The following is a 16,663-nucleotide window of genomic DNA, read 5'->3' on the forward strand; positions in this document are numbered from 1 at the left end:
GAAAAAGTGAGGACTTGGACTTGACGGTAAAAGGGTTCATTTACTTAATAAGTTACAACCATTGCTCATTTTCATCATATTAAGGCGGCTCAAAGTCAGTTGGAGAATACATTTTCTAACGGCTCCTGGCATTTCGACTTATCTAACTTGGGTTTGATATGTTTGGACCCTTTCTTACTAGTTTCAATTCTTCGAAAGCGTTTAAGGTTAATATGACTACATTTTAGCTAGTTTAAATTATTTTGAACAAAATTAGATAAGTCAATTTTCGTAGTAGAATTTTAATTTATATTTGTGGGACTTCTTAGGTAGAATTAAATTTTAGAGAGGAGCATTAAACTAGCATTAAGGGGTCATAGTAGCTTAATAACACGTGCCTACTGACCTTACACTTGTCATGTGTGTGATATGTTTTTGATATGTGATATTATGTTATGTGTCGCTATATGATATGCCAAATAAATTATGGTATAAATAAAATGATATGTTATGTTATGAGATGCCATGATGTACTATGATATGTTATGTTAGGCCATGATATGCTATGACATGCTATGGTATATTTTGAAATAAGGAAATTTACGATACACAACTCCTACGTTATGATTTGAAAGTTATGTTATGAATGGAACGATTTTATAAGAGTTTATGTATGTTCACGTGCATTGGGATATTACTCTTTTATGACGAGTACGAACTCGTATGCTATGAAGCTGAAATGACCATCATGGTTACCATGATGCTACAACAGGCATTATTCCCTTCGAGTGTCCAGCAATAGCTCAGTAGGCCCAGAGGTGTGTGTATGCGCTTGGTGGGCCTACTCTCACACGTGTGGGTCGTGTGTAGAGAAGTATTATACATCCAATTGTCCGGATTGGAAAGCCATCTAATAGAAGATGATTTTAAATGATAGGTCCCATCATTTTGCATGTGTTACTGGCTATTTCTTAAAATATTCCTGGCTTGTGCTATTCTTATATTTCAGATAAAGGCAAAACACCGTATACAGATGACGGCAGCGTCGTGTTAAAGACCATGGAACTTGTTTTAGGATAGTTACATTTTATTTATTTTGTACCTCTTAGTTTAGATCACGGGGATTGTTTAATATTTTCTTTATTTTATTTATATTTCATATGGATTATTTTTCGTTGTTTTGTTTTAAGGCTTTTAATGCAAACGTTTAAGTCAATGACACGTTTTATGAATTATTTTAAACGAATATTTCCGCATAAAAAGGTTATGTCATGCATATGGTAGCAGCTCTATTTCAGTAAGAAAATACGGTCGTTACATATAACCTATCAAAGTCATTGTTGCTACTTACGCAGTTTTAGCTTATAATATTACTTTCTTTAAAATTATTTTCAATGTATTTCCTCTCTCACGTTTTATAAAATATTTATTTCAACTGTGACTTAAGGCTCGAGCATACATTGATATTATTGACTTGTTCGTTGGGATAGAACAAGTGTCGCACAATCAGAGAGAAGCTAACTCGACCAGCAGCCTTAGGGGTTGTGCAAGCCCTTCCGGTTGACCCATGATGATAGGTCCATTAGCCTGGCGCTTGAATTGAAATCTCTATCCCAAACCACGCATTTATCGGTTAACTTCCACGGAGGCTTCTAATTAACGAAAGAGTGTGTTGTACAGATTCCGCAGATGTGGCGCTACGGCAGCCACAATTCTTTCAAGAGTTTGGCAATGGAGCTCTGGATGCAATTTCTGCTGCATCTACTGCCTAGAATAGGCTCCAGCTAATTTCAAAGAAGCTCCATAATGGATGCCTGTGGCGATCAACACTCATCGCTTCGAAAACCATCCAGAATATGAAGTTTCAACTTCTGAATCAGCCAATGTTCGCCGCTGGAACCCTTAGATCGTTGGCTCGGAGAGCTAGTTTTTCCTCACTTGCTGCCAAATGGGAAGGTGGAGTTTCCATGGTTCAAGGGGCTTCCAGAGGAATTGGCCTCGAATTTGTGAGTTCTTCTGTTTTTTCTTTTCCCTAACAATTTCTATTCCGGTTCAATTACTTGATTCACTCGCTATTCGCGATGAAAATGTATTTGGAACCCATGATTTCGTTGAAGTTGATCAAAGGGTCATTTGAATTCAATGAAATCTTTCAAGTTCTTCATTCCTATTTCTCTGTTTTTGTGGTGTGGACTGTTATGAATTGTTTGATTTGATTTTCTGAGTATTATCAGTTTTTGCTGTTCATGTTTGTTAATCTGAAAGGGATGAGTTATAGACCTAAATTGCTCCGACTCATTACTTTGGCTGCAGCTTAACAAATGAAAATTGACTTTAAACTTGTATTGGTGTAGGTTAGACATTTGCTGGAGAAGAATGAAAAGGGACATGTTGTTGCTACTTGTCGCAGCCCTGGAAAAGCTACAGGGCTTCTTGAGTTAAAAGACAAGTTTTCTGAGCGCCTTTGCATTCTAGAGTTGGATGTGACCATTGAAAGCAGCATTAAGGTTTCACTCTTTTCTTTTAACATGGTTTTTACACCTTGGTTGGAGGAGACCGAAACACCCTTTATAAGAGTGTGGAAACCTCTTCCTAGTTGACGCTTTTTAAAAACTTTGAGAGGAAGCTTGAAAGGGAAAGCCCAAAAACTTTTTAATATCTGCTAGCGGTGGGCTTGAGTTGTTACAAATGGTATCAAAGCCAAACACCAAGTGATGTGCCAACGAGGAGATTGAGTCCGAAGGGGTGGACAAGAGGCAGTGTGCCAGAAAGGATTGGGCCCCGAAGGGGGAGTGGATTGTGAGATCCCACATTAGTTGGGGAGGAGAACAAAACATCCTTTATAAGGGTGTGGAAACCTCTCTATGGCAGACGTGTTTTAAAAACTTTGAGAGGAAACCAAAGGACAATATCTGCTAGCAGTGGGCTTGGGCTTGGATTGTTACAAATGGTATCAAAGCCAGACATCGTGCAATGTGCCAGCGAGGAGGTTGAGCCCTAAAGGGGGTGAACAAGAGGCAGTGTGCTACAAGGATGTTGGGCCCCCGAAGGGGGTGGATTGGGAGATCCCACATCAATTGGAGAAAGGAATGAGTGTCAGCAAGAACGTTGGACCTTGAAGGGGGGTGGATTGTGAAATCCCACATCGGTTGGGGAGGAGAACAAAACACCCTTTATAAGGGTGTGAAAACCTCTCTCTAGCAAACACGTTTTAAAAACCTTGAGAGAAAACCCGAAAGGGAAAGCAAGGACAATATCTACTAGCAGTAGGCTTAGGTTGTCATAGAGATAGTTTTGGATAAAGTGGTATTGAAATCTATACTATGGGTTCTTTCAGACGGCTAAAAGTTTGAAGTCTTGAATTAGGTGGTTGTGCAGCATACGATATAAATTTCTATGTTTCGAAATCTACTTGGTTTTGATTAAGTATTTTTGTTAACTCATGAATTTCATGTAAAACTTTCTAATATTTGTCTGCCATCCAATGTCACAATGCACTTCAGGAATCTGCAAAGTCCATTGGAGAAAGATATGGATCGTTGAATCTGCTAATTAATGCATCTGGGATTCTGTCAATTCCTAATGTACTCCAAACAGGTATTTCTTCTGAGAATTAAGAATCCATTGGTTGATTGAACAGTATAACGTTAACAGTCCTCATCGTGCCGTTGGATTTTCACGCAACATGGTAGCCGACGTTTTGTTAGTGAAATCAAGGTTTCATTTTAGCTCAGATAAATATGTTTGAGTTTAAGCTAGATCTCGACCCAAAGTGGAGATATGTTCCTAATTTATGTAACAGAATTGATAATTGTAGTCAATAATTTTCTTTTTCTTTTTTGTTCATGTAACTTAGTAGTCATGATCTAAGCAATTGATCATGCTCTGATCCCAATGCAGAAACTACCTTGAATAAAGTGGAGAAATCTTCTTTGCTTCATGCTTATGAGGTTAATGCTGTTGGTCCTATCCTAGTGATCAAGGTAAAACTCGCTCAAATACCATTCTGAATCTTTAAAAACTTGTTTTCTTTTTATTCAGTTGAAACTACTTCCCTGAAGATGCACATATAGCTGAAATAATTCCGAGATAGTTATTGCATTTGAGACTAGCCGTCTCTTATTTCCTTTTGGGGAAGGAAAAAGCATTTATTCCTTTAACTAAATACTAACACTGTTTAGTCTGAAGGTGGAGAGGAGAACGAAACATTCTTTATAAGAGTGTGGAAACCTCTTCCTAGATGATGCGTTTTAAAAACCTTGAGGCGAAGCTCGAAAGGAAAAACCCAAAAGAGGACAATATCTGCTTGCGATGGGCTTGAGCTATTACAAATGGTATTAGAGATGGACGATGCACCAGCGAGAATGCTGAACCTCGAAGGAGGTGGAAACGAGGTGATGTGCCAGCAAGGACGCTGGGCCCCGAAGGGGGATGGATTGGGGGGTCCCACATCGATTGGAGAAGGGAATGAGTGCCAGCGAGGATGCTAGCTCTGAAGGGGGTTTGATTGTGAGATTTCACATTGGTTGGGGAATAGAACGAAACATTGTTTATAACGGTGCGGAAACCTTTTTCTCGATGACGCGTTTTAAAAACTTGAGGCGAAGCTCGAAAGGGAAAGTCCAAAGAAGACAATATCTGCTAGCAGTGGGCTTGGGCCCTTACACAAGGCATGCTCAAAATAATGCCCCAAATGAACTTTTTTTTTCTGAATTCAAGTATATGTTTTCTGTCAGTCATTTAAATTCTTGGTGGATTTTTCAACATTTAGCTCACTGACTGCTGTAGATTATGGTTTATATGAGCAGCATTTGTGGCCTTTTCTGAAGGCTGGTGGAGGTTCTGGAACAGAAAGAGATATTGCAGTCGTTGCCAATTTAAGTGCTCGGGTGGGATCAATTGGAGACAATCGTCTAGGGGGTTGGCATTCATATCGAGCTTCAAAGACTGCACTTAACCAATGTATAGTTTCTTCCTTGTGCCCTTTTCTGATTATATGCATATTCCTTTCCCATCCGCCTTGAGCTAACTTGAGTTTGAGATATTTCGCCTTTCTTGCATATATTACTTTTCTGCATGATAACATGCATCCATGCTCTTCAATCGAGCAAAACGAGTCATCTACAATACCGACACACATACACATTCGTTGCAGACATTCGAAATCATATTCAACAAATATTGTTAAAACCATATTATATGTTTTTTGAACTTGTTAGTTATTTTTATGCATAAACGACACAGGAACTAAACATTATGCATTTCGACATTGTATAGTTATATGAAATCTATTCCCTTTTTGCTTTCACAGTGACAAAAAATGTATCGGTTGAATTCGCAAGGAAGAAAGATCCAATCGTATGCATATTATTGCATCCAGGCACAGTGGACACAGACCTGTCTAGGCCATTTCAGAGAAATATTCCTGAAGGCAAACTTTTTACCAAAGATTTTTCAGTCCAAAAGCTTATGACAATTATCAACAATACAAAGATCCAAGACAATGGAAAGTTTTTTGCTTGGGATGGTCAGGAAATTCCTTGGTAACATGAACTTCTCTCTAGTTTTACATTTTTACATAAATTTCTGGTGGTCTGATCTGCTGCTATGATTGCATGATTATGTAATACGTTTAACAAATACGAAGCGACTTGAATATCGAAAACGAGGCAAGAACCACTTGAATAGATTTCAGAGTTCTTTGTAGTTATTGACAACATAAATATACCTTAATTTCTTGATAGAATCCTCTTATGCCTAATTTTCTCAGCTTCCTGCATCTTTTGATTACTTGATAATCTAGTTACAGTGTCATATATGTATTTCAAATTTGGCTGATGTCCATGTGATTGATCTGTACACATCAATGCCAGGTTCATTGCTGTTTTTGCTTGATTCACCATGCTTTCTCTCTGTAGTTCCATACATTCATTGATCACTGCCTGCAAATTCTTGGAAATTTGTGTTTTTATGTTTCTAATGAAACTAGATTCATCTTGCTTGATCTCGTCCCGTAGCTGCCTATTCACTATCATTTCGAACCAGAACACGCCGAACTTGTAGATATCTGATACGTCAATTATCATGTTAGTTTTCTTAGTTGCATTAATGCTAGATTTCATAAAAAAACATATTTAGATAATTGTTTAGTTATTGTGAATAGTGATTTTGGGAGTTCGGTACAATTAATCTTTCCGAATGATTCGATCATAGTATGGTTTAAAACCATGTGTAGAGTTTCGTTTAGATTGACTTACTTCTTGAGCTGCAATTTTGATGACCCAATTTGAACCTTGAAATCAATGGTACTAGCTTTCTGGACAATAAGAGGCTGTCTGTCCTGAGATCATAATCAACAGCAGGCCATTGTTCCTGCAAATAAACCATACCTTCTAACACTCCTTTGGCTACTTTCAGTCTCTGTTTCCATGGTGGACGCGACCTCGACAGCCACATATCGACACTCTCTCCCTCCGATGCCTCGATCACGAGGGCTCTCATTCGTCGGTTGTGACACGAACCGAGCACTTTCACCAAGTTTTTATGGAATAATTGGGTAAAGATCTTGCATTCTTCAATAAACTCATTCCTAATCTCCCTTGAATTCCCATTCCTGTAGATTTCAATCCTCACTTCAGTCCCATCTCTTAGAACTCCACTGTAAATATCAACTCCCTCACACTTCACTATCAAATTCTTCTCTGAAAATCCATCGGTTGCTGCCCTGAGCATCGCCGGCGTGAACTTGTGCTTCCTCCTCAACATCCTTGGCAAGAAATCAGGTCTGTGGAAACAAAGCCACCCCAAGAACCACACTAACACAATCACAAGAATGGGAAACACAATCAACAGAATCACAACCTTCATTCTATACTTCCTATGATCCGGAAGAAGACCCGAACTTATAAAACTCGACGAATTAAACCGTTTAAAGAACAACTCCGAATCAGAGATCCTACTTTCAGAGAACTGATTATACGACAGATTTAGAGTAGTCAGGTTAGCAAGATCAGAGAAAATCCGAAACGAGACTTCACCAATGAGATCATTTCGACTAAGATCAAGAGCCTCTATTTGTTTACATTCCAAAACATCAATAGGGAAACTACCCTTCAAAGAATTGTTAGACAGATCAATGGAGAGGATACTCAGAGGACAGTACTTCCAAAAGAAGTGAAACGACAAATACAACAGAGCAATATTGGGTCGACTACGAAGATCGATTTTTGGGAATGACTCGACGCAATTGGGGTTGCGGGAATCGTTGCAAAGATGGCTAGCAACAATGGAGGACTTGAAGATTTCAATGAGATTCATTGGAGAAGTAGAGCAGTAACGAAGAGAAGGGTTTAAAAGACAGTTTTTGGAGATTGTAGTGTTGAAATCTGAAGGTGGATGTAAGGTATTAAGATCTTCAACGACAGAAGCAGAGAAAATAACAGAAGAACAAGCCGCCATTGTTAAGAGGAACAAGATGAAATTCGCAGACATGGTCGCCATTGATGATTCTGAGATATTAAGATTGAGTTTTTAGGAAGTTTGAGAAAAGACATGAAAAATTGTTTGATTTTTTTTTTAACTGTTCTTTGTAGGTTTTGACGGTTAGTGATGAAGTGGAAAGTGGAAGCCGCCATTTTCGGAGGCTATGGCGGTTATGTTGGAGAAAAATAGAGAACAGTTAAGAGAGTGAAAAGAAAAAAAAAACCTTTTTTTTCGTGGGATTTTGAAAATCTTTGTCTAGATGTTTTACTTTTGTCTTTGTTTGGTTTCCGAGAAAATTTTGCTGGCAATCGTTAAAAAGGAGATTTTTTTTCTTGGGAAAGTTTGATATTTTCTCGAGAAACAAAGCAAATGACATGGAAAACTGGGTGTTTGGTGTTAGGAACCACTACTTCACAATAGTATGATATTGTCCACGTTGAACGAAAACTCTCATGGTTTGTTTTTAGCTTCTTCAAAAGGCCTCATATCAATGAAGACGAATTTCTTACTTATAAACAAGAATCATCCACTTAATTAGCCAATGTGGACTCTCTACCAACAATCCTCGAACAAAGTACACCATAGAGCCTCCCCTGAAGCCTATGTAACCTTCAAACAACCTCCCATTAATCGAGACTCGACTCCTCTCTCTACAGCCCTCAAACAAAGTACACTATTTATTCAACATTTGAGTCACTTTTGACTACACCTTTAAGGCTCACAACTTCTATATTTGACATTTAAGAATTCTATTGACATGACTAAGTTAAGAGCATGATTCTGATATCATGTTAGGAACTACGACGCTTCACCATAGTATGACATTGTCCACTTTGAGCATAAGCTCTCATGGTTTTGCTTTTGGCTTCTCCAAAACACCTCATACTAATAGAGACGTATTCTTTACTTATAAACCTATGATTTGGAAGTCGAGAAAATTTCGCAAGTTAGTTGCTTATACAAACGAAGCAAGAAAGAAAATGAAAAAGGGTTTCATTTAATCAAATGATAAAGTTTGACAAAGAACAGTTAATGATCATCATGAAGTTAGCATCTAATCGAAACTAATCTCTAAATTAAACTAAACTAAATGGGTAAGAAAACTCTAAAGCCTTAGATTCTACATAACAACAACAAAGAACAAAACAAAATGATGAACGAGATACTTCTGCATTTGATCACTGTCAACTTTTCTTTCTAGCCGCTTGTTTTAAGGATCTGATTGATGGAGTTTGAAATGAACGGATGGGATTGAATCTCCGGGAAATTAGCAAGATTTTGAACAAACCCTTTTGGAACCAAACACTGTTCTTCTGAGTATAATTTCTCTTGAATCATGGCGGAGTCAAGAATCTGCAGATCCTCTGTTTCTTGTTCTTCTAGTTCATGCTCTGTTTCTTGCTTAAGTTGTAAAATGGCGACTTGGGCTTGCAAGAATTTGACATATTTGAAAGCAGAATTAAGCATTTCAGCAGTGTTCATCTTGACACCGCCCGGAATCAGCTCTCCAAGCTCCTGCGTCTTCGCCGTAATCCTCCTCCGCCGTTCCCGGGCTGCAATCGTCTGCACCGATGAGGCATTACTCGACGACGGCAACTGTTTCGTCTTCGAGCAATTGCTATTGTTCATCATTTCAGCATTATCCATTCTCCCATCCAACAAACCCAAAGGAAAGTAGCCACCTCCGCCACCGCCGCCGCAGCCGCCACCCACATTACCACCAACACCACCGTAGCAAAAACTCTGCTCCAGCACGATCCTCTGGCGTTTGGAGTAATGAAACTCAAATTCATCAAAAGGGAAGATTTCAGCAGAGAAATACGGGTAGACGTCGGAGAAAAGAAACGGAGAAGCATCGTCAAAGAACGGAGCGACAGTCGGGAAAAGAACAGAGTCATCGGGCATCGCAGGGACGTAATCGAGGTGTGGCGGAGGGAGAAAGAAGAGGTCCGGCGACATTTCGGGGGAGAAATAGGGGAATTGGGGATTGATTGAAGAAGGGTCAGAGTAAAAATTGGAGAAAAAAGTGAGAGCCGCCATTGAAGAGGAAAAGAAGAACAGGGATGTTTTTGAATTAGGAATAAATAAGGAAACAGTTATAATTAATCTCCATGAAACCCCCAACTTCTGAACCCACGATTTTCTCTCTCTACTGTGAATTTGTATTGTTAGTTACTTTTGGTGGGAATGGAGGAGAGACATGAATTGGCTTTGGCGGCTCCTTCCTTTTACTTTGGATTGGATTGGTTCGGTTCATGTAAATCCGATCTCATTGTAAAGGTTTATAGCTTGAATTGTCTTCTCGAAAGAACGGTTTGGTATAATTACGAAGATTTCAATCATGGTGGAATCCATAGTAGGTTGGAAACCTCCATTTTCTTGTCTTTTACCTACTTTACGAGTAGGAATAGCACAAACATAGAGATTTGAGTTATCGACTTGATCAGAAACTACTAACATCTTTCTCGTTGGTGTTTAGTGTCACGATCGTATATTTTTAACCATGCGTTGTTGTGATCTTGACGTGGTTGTATTAGTATTGGAAAAATGTTAATGCAACAAAAAGTTTGTCACTACTAATAAATACAACATTAGGTATCAATAAGACTATCACAACTGATCAAAACAAACAATGCTCTGTCCAAAAATTCATACCCATTTAAATATAACAACATATGAAAATTTAAGAATCTATTAAATACTTTAACGTCAATGATGTATTGGATACTCTTTAGTATGCTTCTTCTTACACTTGTGCCTAAAATCTCATTAAACGCAAACTAAGGTAAGACCCCAAATTGTCGGATGAGCCAAGAGGCCAACCCTTTTGAGATGCATTGTAACTCGAGCAAGACCTAGTTGGGTTTCAGCCTTGGAGAGCGGAACGAGTTTAAATTGGACTTCGAATAGATCCACGTTGGTTGGAGAGGGGAATAAAACATTATTTACAAGGGTGTGAAACCTTGAGGAGTTTAGTTGAAACATAGTGGATTGATGTTTGAATTTAACGGGAGAAACGCCAGCTCTTCAGATTAAGATTCTTCCAGCCATTCAAACTCGGGCTTCAAAAAAAAAAAAAAAAAAAAAAAAAAAAAAAAAAAAAAAAAAAAAAAGTTTATTTGTACTTCAATTTTTTTTTAAGTGATTCCTCCTTTTAAAAATATCTGAAACTATGTTTAAAAAAGAAAAAAACTCCAAGAAAGCAGATATGGCAGCTTCGATTCTGCTCCCCATTGTTCTCCAAATCCGTCGGATTCAAATGCCAATGAAAACCCCTTTCAATTTCAACTTCAATCATCGCCCTGCCATTTTCTCTCATCCGCTTAACAATTTCTCCTTCTCTTCCCCTTCTCTTCCACTCTACCCAACCCGATTATCATGCGCTCTTTCTCCTACTCCGCCGTCGCCATCGCCATCGCCATCGGCACCACCAGGTACTTCATCGTTTCAACCCTTTTAAAATACCCTTTTGCTTAGTTTACAGATTTTGGGGTTAATGTTATGGGCAACCCTAAAGTGAAGGTTCTAATGGAGAAAATGGATCTTATCGGAATAGTCTGTGATGAACAATGTACTCCTGGAAAATACTATTGCCTGCTCTGTCCCAAGGTTATCTGCTCCTCCCGTTTATGCCTTTCGTGGTTTCTATACATGAAAATCAAACCCATATTCTTGTTTTGATGGTTGAACAGTGCAAGGGTGGGCGCTTAATGGAGAGGAGCTTATCTCTACATGTAATTCCAACAGGGTAAGTGATTATTACTGTTTCCCCCCTTGATTTTATGAGGATTGTTTGGCAGAAAAATGTTCATGAATTACATTTTGTTATTGGGAACAGAGATTTTGCAATGTGGAGGTGTTTCCAGTCTGAGTGTGGTTGGGCAGGCCGGGTAACGTTATATTAATAATTAACGTTTCTTATTTAACAATTAACACATGAGAATTTATTAGCCGAATGATTGTTTGGTTTAGATATTTGCAGATGGCAGATTGGCGTTTAATGAATTCAGCAGAACTGCAAAGTTGTTTGGAGGAACTGTGAAGAAGAGTCTTATTTTGGAGCCTCTTGGTGATGAGGTACTTCGAATTTCATTGCATTTCTATGTATAAGACACACTTAGACTAATACGTTAGTTGTGACATCCTACATTGGTTGGAGAGGGGAACGAAGCATTCCTTATAAGGGTGTGGAAACCTCTCTCTAGTAGACGAGTTTTAAAACTGTAAGGTTGATGGCGATATGTAATGGGCTAAAATAGACAATGTCTGCTAGCGGTGGGCTTGGGCGGTTACAAATGGTATTAGAGTCAGACATTGGGCGGTGTGCCAGTAAGGACACTGGGCCCCCAAGGGGGTGGATTGTGAGATCCCACATCGGTTGGAGAGGAGAACAAAACATTGCTTATAAGGGTGTGAAAACCTCTCCCTTCCTAACGCATTTTAAAAACCATGAGGGGAAGCTCAGAAGGGATAACTCAAAGAGGACAATATCTGCTAGTTGTGGGTTTGGGCTGTTATAAATGGTATTAGAACCAGACAGCGGGCGGTGTGCCAGCGAGGATGATGGGCCCCAAGGAGGTGGATTGTGAGACCCCACATCGGTTGGAGAAGGGAACAAAGCATTCTTTATAAAGGTGTGGAAACCTCTCCCTAGTAGACGCGTTTTAAAATTGTGAGGCTGACGAGGATATGTAGCGGACCAAAATGGACAATATTTGCTAGCGGTGGGCTTGGGCTATTTAACTTGTGCAATCTTTTGACAGAAACACGGTTATTGGTTCTAACAGGAAGTTGGCTCTTAATTTTGATTGCTAGGTAGTCCTACATGTTACGATGAATAAGACTAGGAAAACTTTTGATCTTAATGCAAACTGTTGAATTTATCTTTGAATTTGAGGTTCAAGTGTTTTGATGTTTCTTTTTCAGCTAATCACTTACTTCAGCAAGAGAATGATATCCCAGGAAACTCTCAAAAGGAATGTTGTTATGCAAACAGCTGGTCGTCAGGTACCTGAAAGAATGCTTTTGTTTGTATGCCTTTCATTGAATTTTTAGACTCGTACCGTTGTGGATGCAATACTGACTAGAAGTTGTGTAACATCCCAAGTTCACCGCTAGCAGATATTGTCCTCTTTAGGCTTTCCTTCAAGGTTTTTAAAACGTGTCTACTAGGGAGAGGTTTCCACACCCATTCAAAGAATGCTTCGTTCTCCTCCACAATCGATGTGGGATCTCACAATCCACTCCCTTCGGGCCCAACGTCCTCACTGGCACTCGTTCCCTTCTCCAATTGATGTAGGACCCCCCAAACCGCTCCTTTTCGACCCAGCGTCCTTGTTGGCACACTGCCTCTTGTCCACTCCCCTTCGGTGCTCAACCTCCTTGTTGGCACATTGTCCGATGTCTAGCTCTGATACCATTTGTAAAAGCCCAAGCCCACCACTAATATATACTGTCCTCGTTAAGTTTTCCCTTTCAGGCTTCCCTTAAGGTTTTTTAAAACACGTTTGCTAGGGAGAGGTTTCCACACCCTTATAAAAAATGCTTTATTGTCCTCCCCAACCGATGTGGGATCTCACAAGCGCGTCTCTCTCATTTCCTTGTAGCTTCAACTTGTGACTAGTTTAAAGGTCACTTGCAGGCTGCAATTGCATTCACTTATCGACAAAACGGACAGCTAGTTGGCTGTAAGTACCGAACCATAAACAAGAAATTTTGGCAGGTACATTAATCAATCCTTCTTCAATCATAGTTATTTTAGAAACTGTCCAGCATCTTCCTTTCTGTTCTTCGGCTTGTAATTCTAAGCGTTTCTAAGCTTTCTAATCTGTATGTCTGATATCAACATTCAGGCGAAGGGCACAGAAAAATTGTTTTATGGGATTGATGATATTAATGATGCAGATGAACTCATCATTGTATGGATTCACAATACCTTGTTTTGTAAGTTGGTATTTTATATTTGAATCTATTTTTCCATGGATTTTTGATAATGTTGTGTATGTCGATTAAGGTCGAAGGTGAAATGGATAAACTTTCAGTAGAAGAAGCTGGCTTCCTCAATTGTATCAGTGTTCCTGGTGGTGCCCCAAATAAGGTTTCAACTAATGCAGTAGCATCAATTCAAAAGGTTTTGTGTTATAGAAATTCATCTATGCCTATCTTGTTAGCTTTTACATCATTCCTATGAGTTATGCCACTAAACTATTTCCCTCTTTCAAGGGTGAGATCCCACCTCGGTTGGAGAAAGGAACGAATCATTCTTTATAAGGGTGTAGAAACCTCTCCCTAGCAGACGCATTTTAAAATCTTGAAGGGAACCTTGGAAGAGAATACCCCAAGAGGACAATATTTGTTAGCAGTGGGCTTGGGTTGTTACAAATGGTATTAAAGCCATAAATTGGGCGATATGTTAGTGAGGAGATTGAGCCCTGAAGAGAGGTGGATTACGATACAGTGTGCCAGCAAGGATTGGGGGGTCCAACATCGATTGGAGAAGGGAATGAGTGCTAGTGAGAATGCTGGGCTCCAAAGGGGGTGGATTGTGAGATCCCACATTGGTTGGGGAGGAGAATTAAATATTTTTTATAAGGGTATGAAAACTTCTCCCTAGCAGATGTGTTTTAAAATCGTGAGGGCAAGCGAAAGGAAAAACTCAAAAAGAATAATATCTACTAGCAGTGGATTTGAGTCATTACGTTAAGAAACTTGAAATCACTTTTTGATACCCAAGATTTAAATTTAGTATCTATTTGGTCATTTAGTTCTCGAAATTTGAATACGTTTCAAAAGTGACATCTTTAGTTTGTGTTTTAAGTTTCATTTTTAATAGATCCCGAAAGTTTGGAATTGGTTTCTAATTGGTTCTTTAGCGTAAAAAAGTTAAAAAATTTCAAAAAAAACTAGACGTGTTATAATTCATATTTGGAAAGTTACTATGAGAAGGGTCATTAAAGTGTCATAAGAAACGCTCTACACCCTTTTTCAACTAGAAACCAAAGATAAATTGTGATAATATTAGGTTGAGCTATGATGATCACATAATTCATTTGTTCTTTAACATCTGGAAAGTGTTTAGTTTACTTCAACTTGTTCTCTTTTCACATTTTGGTGGGATTATGTCAGGATACTGCATATCAGTACTTATGGAGCTGCAAAGACTTGTTAGATAAGGTATATAATGGAAAAATGCCTTTACAGGTCTGGTCCGGGCTTTGTTTGATAATCATTTGGTTTATCCTAGATTTTGAAAACACGTGCCGTGGACAACAAGAAAAGACCAAATGGTTATCAAATGGAGCGTTTTAATTTACGTTAAGAGCTTCATCGTTTTGTAATTTACGTTTTGAAAACGTGTTTTAAAGTTTGAAGTACTAACAAAATTATTAACCTGAAAGGTTCCCCGCGTTATATTGGCTACTGATAGTGATGAACCAGGGCAAGCTTTGGCAGAAGAGCTAGCGCTTCGGCTTGGAAAACATAGGTCTCCACTCAGTTGTGAACTTTGTGTTAATCTTAAGGCTTGATTTGTTTTTCATAAAGGCAAAATAACGTGGCTTTGTTATTTGAATTAACAGATGTTGGCGGGTAGACTGGCCCTATAAAGATGACTTCAACCGTTTTAAAGATGCCAATGAGGTTACATTCCTCCCTAAATTACTCTTTTAAGTTTTTTTAAGCTCAACAAGGTGGGGTTGGTGTTGTCACACCCTTGAATGCTTTGATACCACTTGTTGTGCTGTAATATCACAACCTTTAATGCTTTGATACCATTCGTTGGTACCCAAATGCCACAACCAAAATGTTTTGATACCCAATTGTTGCGGAAGCAGAAGCAGAAGCAAGACCGATCCCACTCACACACTCACAAACATATATTAAACAAAGTGACACAAAGATTTATGTGGTTTGGAGAGTAGAAATTCTCCTACATACTCTAAACCCTAAACAAAAATTAGACAAATAGACACAAAGATTTACGTGGTTCGGAGAGAAGAAATTTTCTTACATCCACGGGTGGTAGCCAATCACTATAACCAAAGTGTTTACGAGTGTATCTCTCACACTCTCACGCTACGAACTCTCTCAACAAAATTCCTCCAAATTGTCTCTAGACAAATACAAAATGACGATAACTCCACACCTCAAAACAATACTAGACAAGCCTTTATATAGGCATCATGGACCAAATAAAAGAGAATATGAACCAAAAGGGTTATAAACTAAATGAGAGTTAACAATGAGGTGAAGTCGAGCCTCCTAAAGCTAATTATAGATCATTATTCTATGATGTATGTTTTATATTCTTACTATTTTTGTTGAAAATCTGGAAAACGGCAAGGATGACAAAAAGAGGGCGGTTTCGCATCGTTAATTCGAAGCTTCTTTCTTGGGACGATGATATTTGTTTTGATCCTTTCGGTATTTGAATGTGCTTTTACAAACAGATTCTGATGCAGTTGGGGGCAGATGCTTTAAAGAAAGCAATTGAAGATGCCAAGTCATATCAACTTTGTGATACAGATCACATACAAGTAGGTGGGTATCCGAATATTTCCAGAAAATTTCCATTTTTAAAATGTTTTTGATTTGGGTTTTGGTAGTTATTTTGATGACCTTCCTCTCTTTTAACTTTGCAGAAGGGGACCTCGAGAGCTTCCATGAGCCTTCGTAACTACGGAGAATCATCGGTAACAATTAGGTTCATGAATTGCATGGGAATGAACGTTTCGTGCAGTTGAAACATTGATATCGACTTTGATTTTACTTTGAATTAAAATAAAAACTAAAGTTTTTATATTAAAGAAATATGAAGAAAGTTATTATGAGTTTTTAATCAACTCCCTCGATCTTTCAATGATCGAATCTCCTCAATAAAGTAAAGTTGAGACTTGTGGAAAAATTTATTTGAATACTTAATATATTAGAATATAATATCTTATTTAAATTATATTTAAAGATATATATTTAACAAAATTAAAAATTTAAATAATAAAATTTTAATATAATTGAGATGAATAGGATCATTTTGTTAAATAATCTTGACAATGAATACATTTATAAAGAGATCAAATTTGACGGGTTTAATCTTTTATAAAATGATTTGTATAAATAGTGTTAGAAGGATAAGACACTCCTTATCTCTCTATAGTTGACCTTTTAGGTGAGTCATATACCATTCAATATTATACTAATAATTTTT

The 16,663-nt window shown here is 38.3% G+C and overlaps 4 protein-coding genes across 6 annotated transcripts; 2 read left to right on the forward strand and 2 right to left on the reverse strand.

Moving 5' to 3' along the window:
- Positions 1–1,595: 1,595 nt before the first annotated feature.
- Positions 1,596–5,740, forward strand: LOC111490457 (C-factor). The gene is made up of 6 exons (XM_023139088.1): positions 1,596–1,985; positions 2,334–2,486; positions 3,483–3,576; positions 3,880–3,962; positions 4,788–4,941; positions 5,291–5,740. Exons 1-6 carry the CDS (start codon positions 1,836–1,838, stop codon positions 5,524–5,526), a joined length of 870 nt encoding a protein of 289 aa, XP_022994856.1. The 5' UTR covers positions 1,596–1,835; the 3' UTR covers positions 5,527–5,740.
- On the reverse strand, positions 5,605–8,159 carry LOC111490512 (LRR receptor kinase SERK2). The gene is made up of 2 exons (XM_023139168.1): positions 6,237–8,159; positions 5,605–6,046 (listed from the first exon to the last, which is right to left on the reverse strand). Exons 1-2 carry the CDS (start codon positions 7,477–7,479, stop codon positions 5,709–5,711), a joined length of 1,581 nt encoding a protein of 526 aa, XP_022994936.1. The 5' UTR covers positions 7,480–8,159; the 3' UTR covers positions 5,605–5,708.
- Positions 8,160–8,232: 73 nt separating this feature from the next.
- Positions 8,233–9,977, reverse strand: LOC111490459. Its single transcript, XM_023139090.1, has one exon. The coding sequence runs from the start codon at positions 9,499–9,501 to the stop codon at positions 8,659–8,661; it is 843 nt and encodes a 280-aa protein (XP_022994858.1). The 5' UTR covers positions 9,502–9,977; the 3' UTR covers positions 8,233–8,658.
- A 636-nt stretch (positions 9,978–10,613) lies between these two features.
- On the forward strand, positions 10,614–16,261 carry LOC111490430 (primase homolog protein). 3 transcript variants are annotated; one of them, XM_023139046.1, is made up of 14 exons: positions 10,614–10,895; positions 10,979–11,070; positions 11,154–11,209; positions 11,300–11,351; positions 11,434–11,538; positions 12,388–12,468; positions 13,103–13,183; positions 13,314–13,379; positions 13,475–13,591; positions 14,587–14,634; positions 14,859–14,944; positions 15,039–15,099; positions 15,909–15,999; positions 16,101–16,261. In XM_023139046.1, the coding sequence occupies exons 1-14, from the start codon at positions 10,634–10,636 to the stop codon at positions 16,133–16,135; spliced, it is 1,233 nt and encodes a 410-aa protein (XP_022994814.1). In that variant the 5' UTR covers positions 10,614–10,633; the 3' UTR covers positions 16,136–16,261. The 3 variants fall into 3 exon arrangements, with proteins under 3 accessions (XP_022994814.1, XP_022994815.1, XP_022994816.1); XM_023139047.1 differs by having other exon boundaries at positions 10,984–11,070; positions 16,101–16,260; XM_023139048.1 differs by lacking the exon at positions 10,979–11,070 and having other exon boundaries at positions 16,101–16,260.
- The last annotated feature ends 402 nt before the right edge of the window (positions 16,262–16,663 follow it).

Source organism: Cucurbita maxima, unplaced genomic scaffold (assembly GCF_002738345.1).
Source record: "Cucurbita maxima cultivar Rimu unplaced genomic scaffold, Cmax_1.0 Cma_Scf00015, whole genome shotgun sequence".
NCBI classification, from domain to species: domain Eukaryota; kingdom Viridiplantae; phylum Streptophyta; class Magnoliopsida; order Cucurbitales; family Cucurbitaceae; genus Cucurbita; species Cucurbita maxima.